This window comes from Dipodomys ordii, unplaced genomic scaffold (assembly GCF_000151885.1).
Source record: "Dipodomys ordii isolate 6190 unplaced genomic scaffold, Dord_2.0 Scaffold209, whole genome shotgun sequence".
NCBI classification, from domain to species: Eukaryota; Metazoa; Chordata; class Mammalia; order Rodentia; family Heteromyidae; genus Dipodomys; species Dipodomys ordii.
In genome coordinates, this window is record NW_012267425.1 from 988,836 (window position 1) to 1,002,893 (window position 14,058).

At 51.9% G+C, this 14,058-nt stretch overlaps 1 protein-coding gene across 1 annotated transcript; it reads left to right on the forward strand.

The window, feature by feature from the left end:
* The first annotated feature begins 7,513 nt into the window (after positions 1-7,513).
* Positions 7,514-10,271, forward strand: Emd (emerin). The gene is made up of 6 exons (XM_013035299.1): positions 7,514-7,756; positions 7,924-8,025; positions 8,201-8,278; positions 8,447-8,577; positions 9,337-9,383; positions 9,467-10,271. The coding sequence occupies exons 1-6, from the start codon at positions 7,675-7,677 to the stop codon at positions 9,792-9,794; spliced, it is 768 nt and encodes a 255-aa protein (XP_012890753.1). The 5' UTR covers positions 7,514-7,674; the 3' UTR covers positions 9,795-10,271.
* The last annotated feature ends 3,787 nt before the right edge of the window (positions 10,272-14,058 follow it).

The window sequence follows — 14,058 nt, forward strand, 5'->3', positions numbered from 1 at the left end:
GTGCTGTGGAGAGAGCGAGCCCTTTAAATGCGGGTAGAGGGCGGAGCCAAAGGCAGAGCTTCGTCAGGGCGGGACGCAAGGGCGGAGCTTCGGGGCCGCACCCGCGCCGCTTTGCCCCGCCCGTTGGAATGCCCCCACAAAGGTCCCTGCCTCTCGCGGGTACCACCCAACTCCAGGGCTTTAGGGAGGGTCTTTGGGCCCCGAAGAGAACACTGAGGCTTCCTAATTCCACAACCTCGGTACCAGCGCTAGAGGAAATACACCCAGAGCGAAGAAACGCTGAGCATTGTTTGGCTCGGGATCTCTGGACTGCAACCGGCACACCCTTACAAGGGACTCTGCATCCCCACTGATTGGGGCGGATGGGGGGGGGTCAGTGAATCACTGGGGCTCCGCCCCAATCTCAACACCACCACCCCTCGTCATCATCGCCCCCTCTTTCCCCCTCCCCCGCCAGTTTCGGGCTTAGGGTCCTCGGCCTCCCTCTGGTCAGCAGCAGTGGGAAGAGCCCAACAATAAGCGAGTCGATCGAGAGCGCCAGCGCTAAGCGCACCTACACACCGAACTTAACGCGGTCCCCTGCTGACCCCGCCCCACACGGCCAGCCAGTTCTAACAGTCCTAGCCCACACACCTGCACGCCGGGGTTTCCCACCGCCTCCCCCCCCCCACTACACTCGGGAGGAAATGGGGCACTGGACCAAGAGGCCGCCAGCACTCCAGGACCAAGCAGCCTTCAAAAGGGCCTGGGTGTGCCAATGGACACGGGCCATAGACATCAACTGAGTGCGTGCAGCCAAAGCACGCTTGCGCAACTAACCCACCATTCTGTCCACTTAGAACCCTGAGGGGACTTAAAAGTGGGCTTCTCCTGACAGAATAGCCTCTGAGTCCAAAGTGACACAGGATAGATAAATTTTTAGCCCCAGAAGGGCCTGCTCAGGTAGTCCAAAAGGACTGAGCTCAATTTGAAGTTCAGTGGTGGATGTGGCCAGGCTCAAGGACAGGACCAGGAGACAGAGTGGGAGTGTGCAGCACAGGTGGCTGTGGTTTGCTTAAGAGCCAGAACTGTGTTCTGAGAAGAGTGTGAAGCTGTTTTCTGAACGTTTAATTTTCTGGTATGGAATTCTGGAGATGATGATGTAAAAGCTGCTATGCTGAGTCAGAGACTAGCAAAGACCCAGGAACAAGGAAACTATAGGGGATACTCAAGAAAAGTCAGACTGCTTATGGCTTCTTCCCAGGGTAGAATTACTCCTCTCCTAGCCCTCTGTACTTTGCCTTTTCCTTTCTCCATCTCCATCTCTTTTTTCTTCAGAAAAACAGGTCTCTGTTTCTACTGCTCAATTTGAGTAATAATTGATATTCTAAATGCCAAGGGGAAAAAGGGTCCTGGGTTGGCTGGCGCGTCATGCCCAAATATGGTTGGCTCTCCCATGGTTTGGTGTGTGCATTGCGGGTATTGGGGCTGTGATCGCACCGGGCTCCCCTCTTCCTCTCAGCATGTTCACTTTCACAGATGCCTAGAACCTCAATGATTCCCCCACCAATGGTGCTTAGTAAGGTGCCAAATGGCATTTTCTAGTACTGAGATCGACCTGCTACATTCTCCTGCCTGTCCTGACTACTTTCATACACTCCTGCATCAAATGCACCAGGGTGAGAGTTATGAAGGGGTCCCAGCCTGCCAGGTGCCATTCAACACAGGCTTACAGTTGTCCTACTAGTCTCCCTCCCCCCCCCATTAGAATGCAAGTTCCTAGGAATGAAATTTCATCAGGAATTGATTCTCCACTAGGTGCCATCCCACTGGGTTATCTGAATTCATTTCTTAATTTTCAGAGAACAAGGAAACTGAATCAGAGGAACTGACCAGAAGTCAGCTTCAGCAGACAGGACAAAACTTGGTTGTCTTAGCTTTCAGCCCTAGGATTTGGCTAGCTAGGAAAAAGAAGGAATGAAAGAGTAAGAGGGGCTTTGTCCCTAAGAGGACATAGTACCACCACCAGATGTCGCCCCATCCCAAAGCCCCCAGATGGGGCAGCCTCAGGAAACCAAAATACAGCTCTTTCATATTTTCCCTTATTTGGAGTAGATTCTTGGATGTTAGACATACTCCGCCCACCTCTACACACCCCCACACTCAGACCCCAGGCTAGGTCCTCCCACTGGGAACTATAGTGCTAAGTTCAGGAGCCATTCAGCTGTGATCCCTAGAGCACTTTCTAGACCCGTGTAGCCAGGGGGCGCCAGGAGGGAAGGAAGCAGCTTAGCAAGTGAGACCTAGGCTGGTAAAGGAAATCCAGGTGGGACTGGTAAAGACACTGATTTTGGGAGCATCTACCTTGACAAAGCAGTATACAGCTTATGCAAATAGACCTGCTGATGGATTTCACCCACTTTTCCTGGCCTTGGGTGGCATAGGGATCTGAGAATGTTGGTGCTTACATACCAGCTGCCAGTGATTTTCTCACTAAGAGCCAACCTGGGATACGGGACAGAGCCCAGCACACGGGACAGAGCCCAGCACGGAAATCTAGTTTACCACATCCCTGCTATAGGCTCCCAGGAGTACAACATCCTTAGAATCAGCCCCATTCGCCCAAAGCAGCTGGTTCCAGAAAAAGGCCCACAGCCTGCTCCTGTCTGTCTTTGTCCTGAATGCAATGTGTCCTTCCAGCTCCCCAGTGACCCCTCACCCTCATCTCATGCCCTTCTTCCCCAAATATGCATGCGGTCCATGGGTACCCACACGTCTACCTGTCTCCTGCCTGCCCTCATCTCATGCCAAAAGCTCAGACACCTTCTCTCTCAGGGATCCCACAGCTCGGGGCTTCCAGACTCTTGGATGCACACAGTAGACACTCACTCACTCCTAGATGCCTGGGACCTGAGCCCCCACACCCGAGCTATCCTTGGCCTGGACCTGGACGTGCTCCGTTGGCGCCTGCATCCTGCAGCCTCTCCGCCCGCCCACACCACCTCTGTCTCTGGTTCGCAAGAGCTGCGACCATCAGGAGCGGAACTGGCCCCCTCATATCCCTCACCTGCTGTCCCAGAGGGCGGCAGGCAACCGCGGGGTGGCGCCCAGCTCTCCTCCGCGCCCGCGCCGGCGCCCAACGCCTTAGGGCTCCGCTGGCCTCTGCTACGCCGCGCGCCTCCACGCGAATGGGCCGCTGCCGCCCGCCTTCTTGTTGGCCGCATCCCCGCCCACGCCCACCCCGCGCCCGGCCCGGCCCGGCCCGGCGAGAAAGCCTTAATTGGTAAAATCGCCCAGGAACCGGGGGCGGGGGGTGGGGTGCGGGGGCGCACCATGAGCTCCAGTGCCCAGGGCTGCCTGGCGACGCCGGCCCCCCACCCCACCCCGGGATGAGCTCACCGCTCAGCAAGGGCCGCCAGGCCCCTAGGGAGGGGTGATCACCTTCAGCACGGGTTCCACCGAACCCACATCTAGGCCCAATCTCAACGACTATGGCTAGGTCTAAGGGAGCCAAGCATTCCCCAGCTGGAAAGGCCCAGATCCAAAGCCACCTCTTCCAGAGACACACCCACAGTCACCGCAGCCTGAGTCGTTGCCCAAGCCTGAGCTGGCCACACAAGTCAGATCCTGTCCCCTGGAGTGAGAGGCATGGGGGCCCTTGCAGGTGTTCGTTGGGTGCCTGTCATGGGCAAAGCTCCAGCGAATTAATCTGGATACACGGATTTAGCCCCAGCGAACTGAAAGGCCTAGCCTGGGAACAGTGAGCTGGAATGTACTGGATTCTCAGCAATTAGGTTCAGTTACAAACCTGACACTGTGCAGTGGGGCGCATCCAAAAAGCCTGGGGCCCATGAATCTGGTGGACAGAGCCACGCCCTGGCACTGTCAGGTTCTCTTCCTCTTCTAGAACATGCCCATTTCCTGGTAGCTTCAGATTCAGCACAAATGTCATGTCGCAGGGCGAGGCCACACAAAACACCACCATTTTAACATTTTTCATGCAATCACCAATATAACATACATTCTACATCTTCATCCAGTACATACACACACACACACACACACACACACACTGAAACAAACATTTGACAAAAGGAAAATTTCCCCTTATTACCTGTAATGTACTCTGATATTTTCTATTCTGTTTTTCTTTTGTTTTGTTGAATCAGGGTCTTGCTATAAAGGCCAGACTGACCAGGATTTCTCTATGTAGTCCATGCTGACCTTGAACCTGTCTGCCTCTTGCTGCTATCTCTGCTGAGATTGGACATGTGTGTCAGCACGCTTGCTTCTATTTACTTTTGCCTTCTTCCTTCCTTCCTTTTTACTTTTATTTTTTGAGGTACTGGGGGTTTGAACTCAGGGCTTTTGGTTTGCTAGGCAAGCAATTTACCACTTAAGCCACATCTTGTCCAAGCCCTTATGTTCTCTATTCTATGTTATTTCAGTAAAAAAAGAGAAAGAAATCAAGGCATGGTGCTACACATACCTAATCCCAGCTACTAGGATGGTAGGAAGATCCAGGAGGGCCAAGAGTTTGAAACTAGCCCAGATAAAGGTAGTAGCTAGACTTACTTGAAAAAATAAAACACTGTACAAACAACAGGGTTTGGGGCATAGGTCAATAGCAGAATATGAAAGAGAAGGAGGAGGAGGAAGAAGAAGAGATGCAACATACACTTCTAATCTCAGTTCTCAAGAGTCTGAAATAAGGGATCTCAAGATAGAAGGTAGTCTTGGCTACATAGTAATACACAGAGAGGTGGGGGAAAGAAAGGATGGGAGGGGAGAGGAAAAGAGGAAAGAAGAAGAAATAAATGGAAGAACAGAGGGAGTTAGGAAGGCAAGGAGTTTGGTCACACTTGCCGAATGAATTAGGCACTCTGACTTAACTTGAAAACAAGGTGCTAGCCACTGTCCAAGCTCTCTACACCTACTGTTGCTTTTGAAGGCTCTGTTGACAATATTTCACACCAGTGGTTATCTTCATTTGCTAGACTAGAGCCCTGAATTGAGGTCCATGAGATGGCTGCGCTTGGGTTCAGGGCCAACACTATCCACAGCTACCCATGGGCATGGCCATCAGAGTGACATGGATGGAGCCTGGAAGAGGTGAGCTGAGTCACATGATGAGCCCCGCTGTATGCGAACTCTCTTTACACACACACACACACACACACACACACACACACTCTAAAAAGTTGTTCACCTCAACTTCTTCCTTCCTGGTGAAGATCATAATAAAACCTTTTTCTCCTTGTGTTGACAAAATATTTTGATATACATTTTTCATTCAACATTCTGTTATGCTGTGATCGCAAGTTATACAATCTTTCTTAGAAGTCACTTTCCATCTTTAAAGGGTGGAAAAAATCATTTTTTTTATTCTTGACCTAAAATTGGCTGTTTTCTAGTGATACTCACAATGTCCACTCTGCCTGTCCTTCCCAGAAGGCTCCCCAGAGACCCTCCGAATGAACTGTACACACCCATGAGGCTCCTCTGGTTATCCCTGCCCAAGAGATGTGGGTGGATCAGGTCACCTCCCAGAGAACCAGGTACTGACAAGGGGAGAAGCCTTTCAACTCTGCTTCTCAAAGATTTGCTTGGCTCCTAGTGGTCTAGAACAGAGCTACACAGGTACCTATGGGGTGGGCATGGGAGAGTATCACAGTTTAGTTTCCTGGTGCCCTATGTAGTGATATCCTATAGAGAGGCAACACTGAGACGGGGGTGGGGGTGGGGAGGTGGGTAATAAAAGGCACAGTACTGAGGCAGGTGCGAGAGTGTTCCTTAGGGAGAAAGCAAACCTAGAATTCCTTGACCTCATAAGGAAACAGCTTGGATCTGTGTGGGGAGGGCGATATGGGGGAGGGCTGGGCAAGAGCTCTGTACACACAGTCCTCCGGGACAGAGGCCAGCACTGCAGAAGAAGGCTTGGAGAGGTGCTGGGGAATCTGATTTTGCCAAAACTAAAAAACTCCATGAGGCAGCTGCTGAATGGACCCAAGTACACACTTCCCCCTCCCCCCCCCCCAAGCACAGCAGTTCTGAGAGAAAAGGAGTGAATTCCTTCCAAGGCTTTCTGCCTCTAACTACCATGCAAAGTGTCTTCAGTAACCCACAAGCATCCTCTTAAATTTCTAGAGACATTTCTGTCTCTAGATGTATATGGTCAAAACAGAACTCCAAGCCAGGCGCCAGTGGCTTAAGCCTGTAATCATAGCTACTTAGAAAGCTAACAGTTCAAAGTCATCCCAGGCAGACAAATATGAGGGACTCACCTTACCAATTAACAAGTAAAAAGCCAGAAGTGGAACAGTGGTTAAAGTGGTAGTGTGCCAGCCTTGAGTGAAAAATCTAAGCAAGAATGCCAGGCTCTAAGTTCAATTCAAGCCCCAGTACTGACACCAAATACCAACAACAAGAACCAGGGATCCATCTCCTCACTATTGCACAAGTGTCTACCTCTTTAAATCCCCATGGAGAATTGGCCTGTGACCCTGAATCCTGGTTATGTCAGACTGGACCTGACTAAAGCTCTTTCTTCTTCTTGCCCTGTCACAAGAGACCAGACATCCTTGGTACTCTTCATGATCCACCCCCCACCCCAGCTCTGGGCCTGTGCAATAAAGGGCATTTTAATTGGCCCTAAGTCCCATCAGGTGACTTTGTTTAGAATGACTGTCACCATCTTCTCACAACAGTCCTTTTCTGATCAAAGCCTTCATCAACTTTAAGCCACAGCGTGCAGACCCTCATGGTTTCCTCTCCCCCACTTGCCTGGCTATGTCGTATGTCACTCTGGACTTAGCGGCTATTCTGCCAGGAGAAGTCTCCCTAAAGCCCCCTCCTGGCTCAAGTGGATAAACACCCGTCATCTGCACGTACTGAGTGTCCATAGCCTGTGCCCATTGGCACACCCGGGGCCCTTTGAAGGCCTCTTGGCCCAGTGCCCCATTTCATCCCGGGTGTAGTAGCAGGGGAGGCGGTGGGAACCCCGGGGCACAGGTGTGTGGGCTGGGACTTTGAGAACTGGCTGTGGTGGGGCAGGGTCTGCGGGGGGGCCGCGTTAGTCTGTGTTGGGCCTTTCCCACGGCTGCTGACCAGAGGGAGGCTGAGAACCCTAAATAACGCACGGTTGTGAACCACCCCGTCTGAAAGCCCGCCAGCTGCCAACTGCTGGCTGGTTTTTGCCCGTTCAGATCGTGCTTGTTCGGCCCCTCTCGCACGTCTAAGCCCCATCTCAGCCGCGTGTGACGTCTCATCTCTCACTCTGCGCCCGCCCCCCCTGCCCCTCCCCTGCCCCCAGTTGTGTCTACTAGGTGGGTCCGCACTGCCTCGGCTTCCCTGCAGGCCCCGCCTCTTTTCCGCTTCCAGCCAATCCTGCACGATTGGGACGTTTGGGCTCGCTAGCAACCGCTCCACAGCCCCGCGCTGGGCCCCACTGCTCTTCACGGCCAGACCGGTCTATACCGGCTGGTCCCAGGATTTGGCTCCACCCCGCGCAGCGCGCGCAGCCTCCGGAGCCCGTGGCCGTGAGGTAAATATGACGCAGGGGTGACGCAGGCGTTCCTGATTCCGAGGTGCTGCCCCTGCCGCGCTTGCAAGCCGTGGTTGCTTGGGCCCTTGTCATCAGGCCCGGGCCATCTCCAGGCCTTCACCACTTATCTCCCAGTGCCTGCCGCGCCTGCCATGGACGACTACGCGGTTCTGTCGGACTCTGAGCTGGCAGCAGTGCTGCGCCAGTACAACATCCCGCACGGGCCTGTCGTGGGTAAGCGGAAGCCGCCGCCGCCGCCGCCGCCGCCGCCGCCGCGCAGGGTCTTTCCCCCCCACCCCAGACCCGCTTCCCGCGCTCCGCCCCCTCCTCCCGGGTTCCCTACCCTTGTTTCCCCGTGCTCTCTTCGTGTCCTGCTCCCTGATCGCCCTGTGTCTGGCCAGGTTCTACTCGTAAGCTTTACGAAAAGAAAATCTTCGAGTACGAGACCCAGAGGCGGAGGCTCTCACCACCCAACTCATCTTCATTCTCCTATCGGTTCTCGGGTGAGACCTCCGCACCACAGCTCCTCCTGGCCACTGGTGGAGATGGGGCTCGGACAACTGGGAGGATGGGGTCTCGAGGGTGTGGCAGGGGCACTACCCAAGGTGGGCATTCGTGAGAAGGGAAGGAAACCTGGAGGGGCAAATGGCCCTGTCCCGTTTCAATCTTTCAATTCAGACTCTGATTCAGCGTCCAAAGACTCGGATATGTATGATCTACCCAAGAAAGAGGACGCCTTACTGTACCAGAGCAAGGGTAAGGCACGGGTGGGGTGGGCACCGTTGTCCCCAATCCACCAGGAATCCTGGCACAGGGAGAACCTGAAACCAAGGAGTGTTAGACGGGAAAAACTGGCACAGGTCCCTAAATAGGGTTTGCACGAGGTGGGGGACACCACTAACCCATATGAGCCCTCTTTCCAAGGTTATAATGATGACTACTACGAGGAGAGTTATTTGACCACCAAGACTTATGGAGAACCTGAATCTGTGGGCATGTCCAAGGGCTTCCGCCCCACCACTTCACTCTCTGATACTGACACCTTACACCACCAGGTGAGCTTGTCTGTCAGGAAAACCTTGGGTGCAACCCAAGGGGATCATACCTGCTTTGTGTAAATCCAGGAAGCTGCTGGTTGCAGATGGTGGCTCCTAGGCCTCCAGGGAGCATTAGGGTACGCATATGTACCCTGTTTGGTCAAAGACCTACTTTGGGGTCATCACACCTGTAATTCTAGCTACTCAGGAGGCTGAGATCTGAGGATCAGGGTTCAAAACCAGCCCAGGCTGAAAAGTCCCTGAGACTCTTATCTCCAATAAACCACTCAGAAAGCTGGAAGTGGTGCTGTGACTCAAGTGGTAGCACACTAGCCTTGAGCTGATAAGAGCTCAGGCCCAGGCCCAGAGTTCAAACCCCACAATGGACAAAAGAACCCCCCAAAAAACAAAAAACTGTTTGATTAGGGTTTAGGTGTAAAGCTCAGTGATCCAGCACTGCAAAAGAAAGAAAGAAAGAAAGTTACTTTGTTAGAGCACAGGAGGTTGATTGTAGCACACAAGGCAGTTCCCATACTATGGTCTGAAATTTTGATTTTGACAGTCCTGGGAAAGAAGGAAGAGGGTGCTTGCACAGTTGTTAAATGGTTAAGGTCCCAAAGGAAAAAGTCCAGGAACCCTGAATGCTTCTGGAGGGGACAGGACTCTTGGCTTTGACTATGATCAGAGTAGGCTGGCCAGACACATTTGTCCTCAGGGATATGAGAGGGCCGTGCTGCTCCTGCTGGCCAGTTCCCTAACCCCAGCTCTCTTCTGCAGGTGCGCGATGACATGTTCTCTCTTTCGGAAGAGGAGGGCAAGGATAGGTGAGTAGTGGGAGGTCTAGGATGGGCAGGACAGGTTCTATACCCAGGCGGTCCTGACCACCTGCTCCCTTCTTTTGCTTCAGGGAACGCCCCGTGTATGGCCGGGACAGTGCCTACCAGAGCATCTCACACTACCGCCCCATTTCCAATGTCTCCAGGAGCTCCCTGGGCTTGTCCTATTATCCCACATCCTCCACCCCTCCTGTATCCTCATCTTCCTCTTCCTCTTCATGGCTCACCCGACGTGCCATCCGGCCAGAAAAGCAGGCTCCTGTGGCTGGTCTTGGGCAGGATCGCCAGGTCCCTCTGTGGGGCCAGCTGTTGCTTTTCCTGGTCTTTGCAGCCTTCCTGCTCTTTGTTTACTATAACATGCAGGCTGAGGAAGGCAACCCCTTTTGGATGGATCCCTGAGGGGATTGGCTTCAGAGCCAGTTCCCCTCAGATATCCTGACTGACTGCCTTAGCAGTGTTTTCTGGGGGTGGGGGGGTGGGGGCTTTTCTGTGTGTTCTCGCTTGGGGGTGCCGGGCCTAGCCCAGGGAAGTGCTCCCCTCAACACACACTTCATCCTGCCAGGGAAGCAGCACACTTAGGCCTTCCATGGCCAGGTGGGCCTGGGTGTACCTTCCCCTGAGCCTCCTAGCACTGCTTGCCTCTAACCCTTAGGGCCCAAGAGGGCAAGACCTTACTCCTTTAGAGGAGAACATAGTTGTTGTTGTTGTTGTTGTTGTGTTGATGATGTTGTCATGCATGCCTTTTGTTTGTTGTTACTTTGTTGTGGGGGTGCCTTCTGTTGTTGTTACTTTGTGTGGGGGGTGGGGAGGGTGATAACCAAAGGCCTGACTTTGTTTTCATGGACACACAATAAAAAAGAAAACGTTTATTTTTAATTTGTTGGTTCTTCCTGCTGGGGGGAGAAGTTGGATTCCCATGGCATGGGGACCTTTTGGTCTTGTCTTGGGGGTTCCTGTATGACCTTGTCTGATTGGTTGTGCATTGTTGCTTTGGAATTGGGGAAGGAATTGGATGCTACCTGTGGATATCCTGACTCATTCCCCAGAGTATCTGCAACTGTTATAACAGAGTATGCGCAGACAACCCCTGAGGAAGAGGCAAAACTGCATGTCCAATATACAGTGTAGGGGTTTTCACCAGGGAAAGCTGACAGGAGCCAACCTCAGCATGTGAGGGCTGCATGCTACCATCAGAAGAAAGGAAAGTAGAAGCGCTGGAATGCACAGGTGGAAGCAGTCACCCATCGAGAAATGGGGTCCAATCTTTTTCATTTGTTGCTTGCTATGGTGGTGGGACACAGCTCAGCTTCTCACGTGGTATGGTATCCATGCAGTACCTTCACAAGACACCTGGGCTTCTTCAGGGGCTCTTAACTGTGGCCACATGGTGAGTTTGTGGCAGCCTAGGGACCCTCACTCCCTTCTAACCATTTCTCTGCTGTATCCTAGTCTCCCTACCCACCTTAATTTTTCATTATCTGAAAAGTAATACATGGTTCATTAAAAATATGCAGAAAAAGGGTGTGTGGGGGGTTGTGTTTCTCAGTGCTGCCCAACCCCAAGACTAAAAATAAGTTATTTAAATAGAAAGGAATGAGTCAGCCAGGTGTGTTGTTACATGTTTGTAAGCCCAGCACTGAGGAAGTGGAAGCGGGAGTATTTTGAGTTTGAGGATAACCTGAACTACACAGAAAGACTTGTCTCAAAAAAAAAAAACTGGTGGGCTGGCAATGTGGCTTATTAGTAGAGTGCTGGCTTAGCATGCATGAAGCCCTGGGTTTGTTTCTTCAGTACCACATACACAGAAAAGGCTGGAAGTGGTGCTGTGGCTCAAGTGGCTGAGTGCTAGCCTTGACCAAAGAAACTCAGGGACAGTGCAAAGGCCCTGAGTTCAAGCCCCAGGACTGACCCCCCCAAAAAAATGGGCTGGGAAGGTGGCTTAGTGGTAGAGTGCTTGCCTAGTATGCATGAAGCCCTAGGTTTGATTCCTCAGTACCATGTACACAGAAAAAGCCAGAAGTTCAGCTGTGGCTCAAGTGGTAGAGTGCTAGCCTTGAGCAAAAGAAGCTCAGACAGTGCCCAGGCCCTGACCACAAAAACCGCAACAAACAAAAACTGGTTCTGTAATTCTATTTACTCAGGATGCTGAGATTTGAGAATCAGAGTTCCAAGCCAGTTCAGACAGACAAATTCTCAACACTCTTGTCTCCAGTTAGCCAGGAAAACACTGGACATGGAGGTGTGGTTTTAGTGGCAGAGCACCAGCAAAAAAAAAAAAACCAAAAAACAACCCAGTGAGAACCCAAGGCTTGAGTTCAAGTCCTCGTACTTGCATGTATGTGTGTATGCATGCATATGAGTGTGCATGCACACACATACAGTTGGTTCTAGTTTTCTTACCATTCACACAGCCAGTCTGTCCTGTGTTTTGTTTTGTTTTTTAAATAGGGAACACTTCACAAATTTGGGTGTCATCCTTGCACAGGGGCCATACTAATCTTCTCTGTAGCGTCCCAGTTTTAGTATATGTGCTGCCAAAGCAAGCACTCCTTTGATTTTTGCAAACCCCTCCCACCTGGTTTACCTTCCCAGATGCAGCCCTACTGCTGTGGCTCCAGGCACCTGCCCTCTACACCATCCTAATCTCAGTGCAAGGGACTGAAGTCTGTCCTGCAGCCTAGATGATGATTGTGGGCAGTGGGTGTGGCAGATGCTGCTGCTTCGTCGTAGCTCAGTAATAAGGACTTGATTATACATCAGTGAGTCTAAATGGGGTGGCAGAACAAGCCGTCAGGTACCCCCACCAGAACCTAAGAAAGATTTGACATCTTCCTGTTTCAGTGGCTGCTCACAAAATAGGTTGAGTGGAGGGGCTACAGGAGATTCCTGTTGGGCTTGGTGAGGACTAGGAGAGGCAGATGGGGCAAAATAGGAAGACACATGGTGACAAGGTTGACATCCCAAAGCTCTGAAGTAGCTGGTTTTTTTTTTTTTTATTGTAAAGATACTATACAGAGGGTTACAGTTACATGAGTGAGGTAATGAGTACACTTCCTCTTGAACATTGTTACCCCCTCCATTGTTTTCCCCCTACCATCCCCTCCCCCCTCCCTTCCCCAGTAGCTGGGTTTTGAGAAGGAGTGTTACAAAAGGAAGGGGAGCTGGGCTTGGAAGCATCACAAAGATAGGAAAAAATAGTCCCCTAGGTCCACGGGTTGTACCTGAAAACTATGCCTGACCTGAAGAGAGAAAAGAAACAATGGCCACCAATGAACTTTTTTTTTAGTCGGTTTCGGGGCTTGAATTTGAGGCCTGGGCACTGTCTCTGAGCCTTTTTATGCTCCAGGATAGGGCACTACCACTTGAACTAAAGCACCACTTCCAGTTTTTAAGTGGTTAATTGGAGATAAGTCATGGGACTTTTGTGCCTGGGCTGGCTTTGAACCATGATCCTCATATCTCAGCTTCCTGAGTAGTTAGGATTACATGCATGAGCCACCAGCACCTGGCTGTGTCTGCTTTTCGATCCATTCATCCTACATGCGTTACTAGGTCCATCCATGGCCAAGAACCAAATAGATTTCTAGGACTCCTCCAAAGATCTACACCCCAAACCATCTGCCTGAGCTCTTCAGCTCCCAAGGTTTTCTATTTGGGTTTAGCTCATAGCTGCCAGGGATCCTGAGGGCTTTCGGGTCCCCAGCAACATGCTCAAGTCAGTCCTTACTGCTCAGTCCCTGGATTCACTCCCTCTACTACTGTGAGGATGTGCTCTGAGGCAGCAATGTGAGACCCGGGAATCTCAGGCTTATGTGTGGAGCCCTGCCTGCTAGGCCAAGCACAAGCCCAAGTACCCAGGGAAGGGGATGGGGAAATGTGGCCTACAGGGCACTAAAGTCCTGAATGCATGCTTCTGTCCAGGACGCTCTAGCACAGTACCCAGACATGACACGTGAAGTTGGCATAAGGGGATAGGCAAGCAATCACACTAGTAGGGCACATGCTGGGTTGGGCTGTCCCCAGGCAAGATGACAACCACCTTTTGCTGCTCAGAGGGAAGCTCATCCCTGTGCCCCACTGTAACCACTGGAACCCCAAACACCACGCCTCCAGCTGCCCAAGCCTGAGACACCAGAGTTCAAGTCCAGGAAAAAGCAGCTCATGTGCCTGGGCTCGCCCAGCCCCAGGCTCTGCCCCCACAGCTTTATCGGGTGGAGGCAGAGGGAAGGTCAGGGCTGTCCACAGAGAGGGCTCCCAGACGTACAGAGCATTAGGGGACTATGGGAGATTCAGGGCATGTTGAACCACTGCTCTAACAAGACTAGCATGGGACTCACCCACAGGGCCTGAACATGTTCCCTGAGAGCAGCCAGAGAGCACCTTTGGCAGATGTGGGGGGCCACAGGCTCTCTAGGGCATAGAGTCCTTCTTTTGGGGGGGGGTTTGGGTTCTTTTTTTTTTTGGTTGGCAGTACTAGCATTTGAACTCAGGGTTTTAAGCCATATCCCTGCCCTGCTTTTTGGATTTTGATTTGGGGGGGAGGAGTTGGGGAGGTGGGGAGGGAAGAAATGGTAGGGGAAAAACAAGGGGGGGGTGAACTGCTCAGTAGGAAATGTACTCATTACCTTACTCATGTAACGGTGCAGTATCTTTACGATTATAG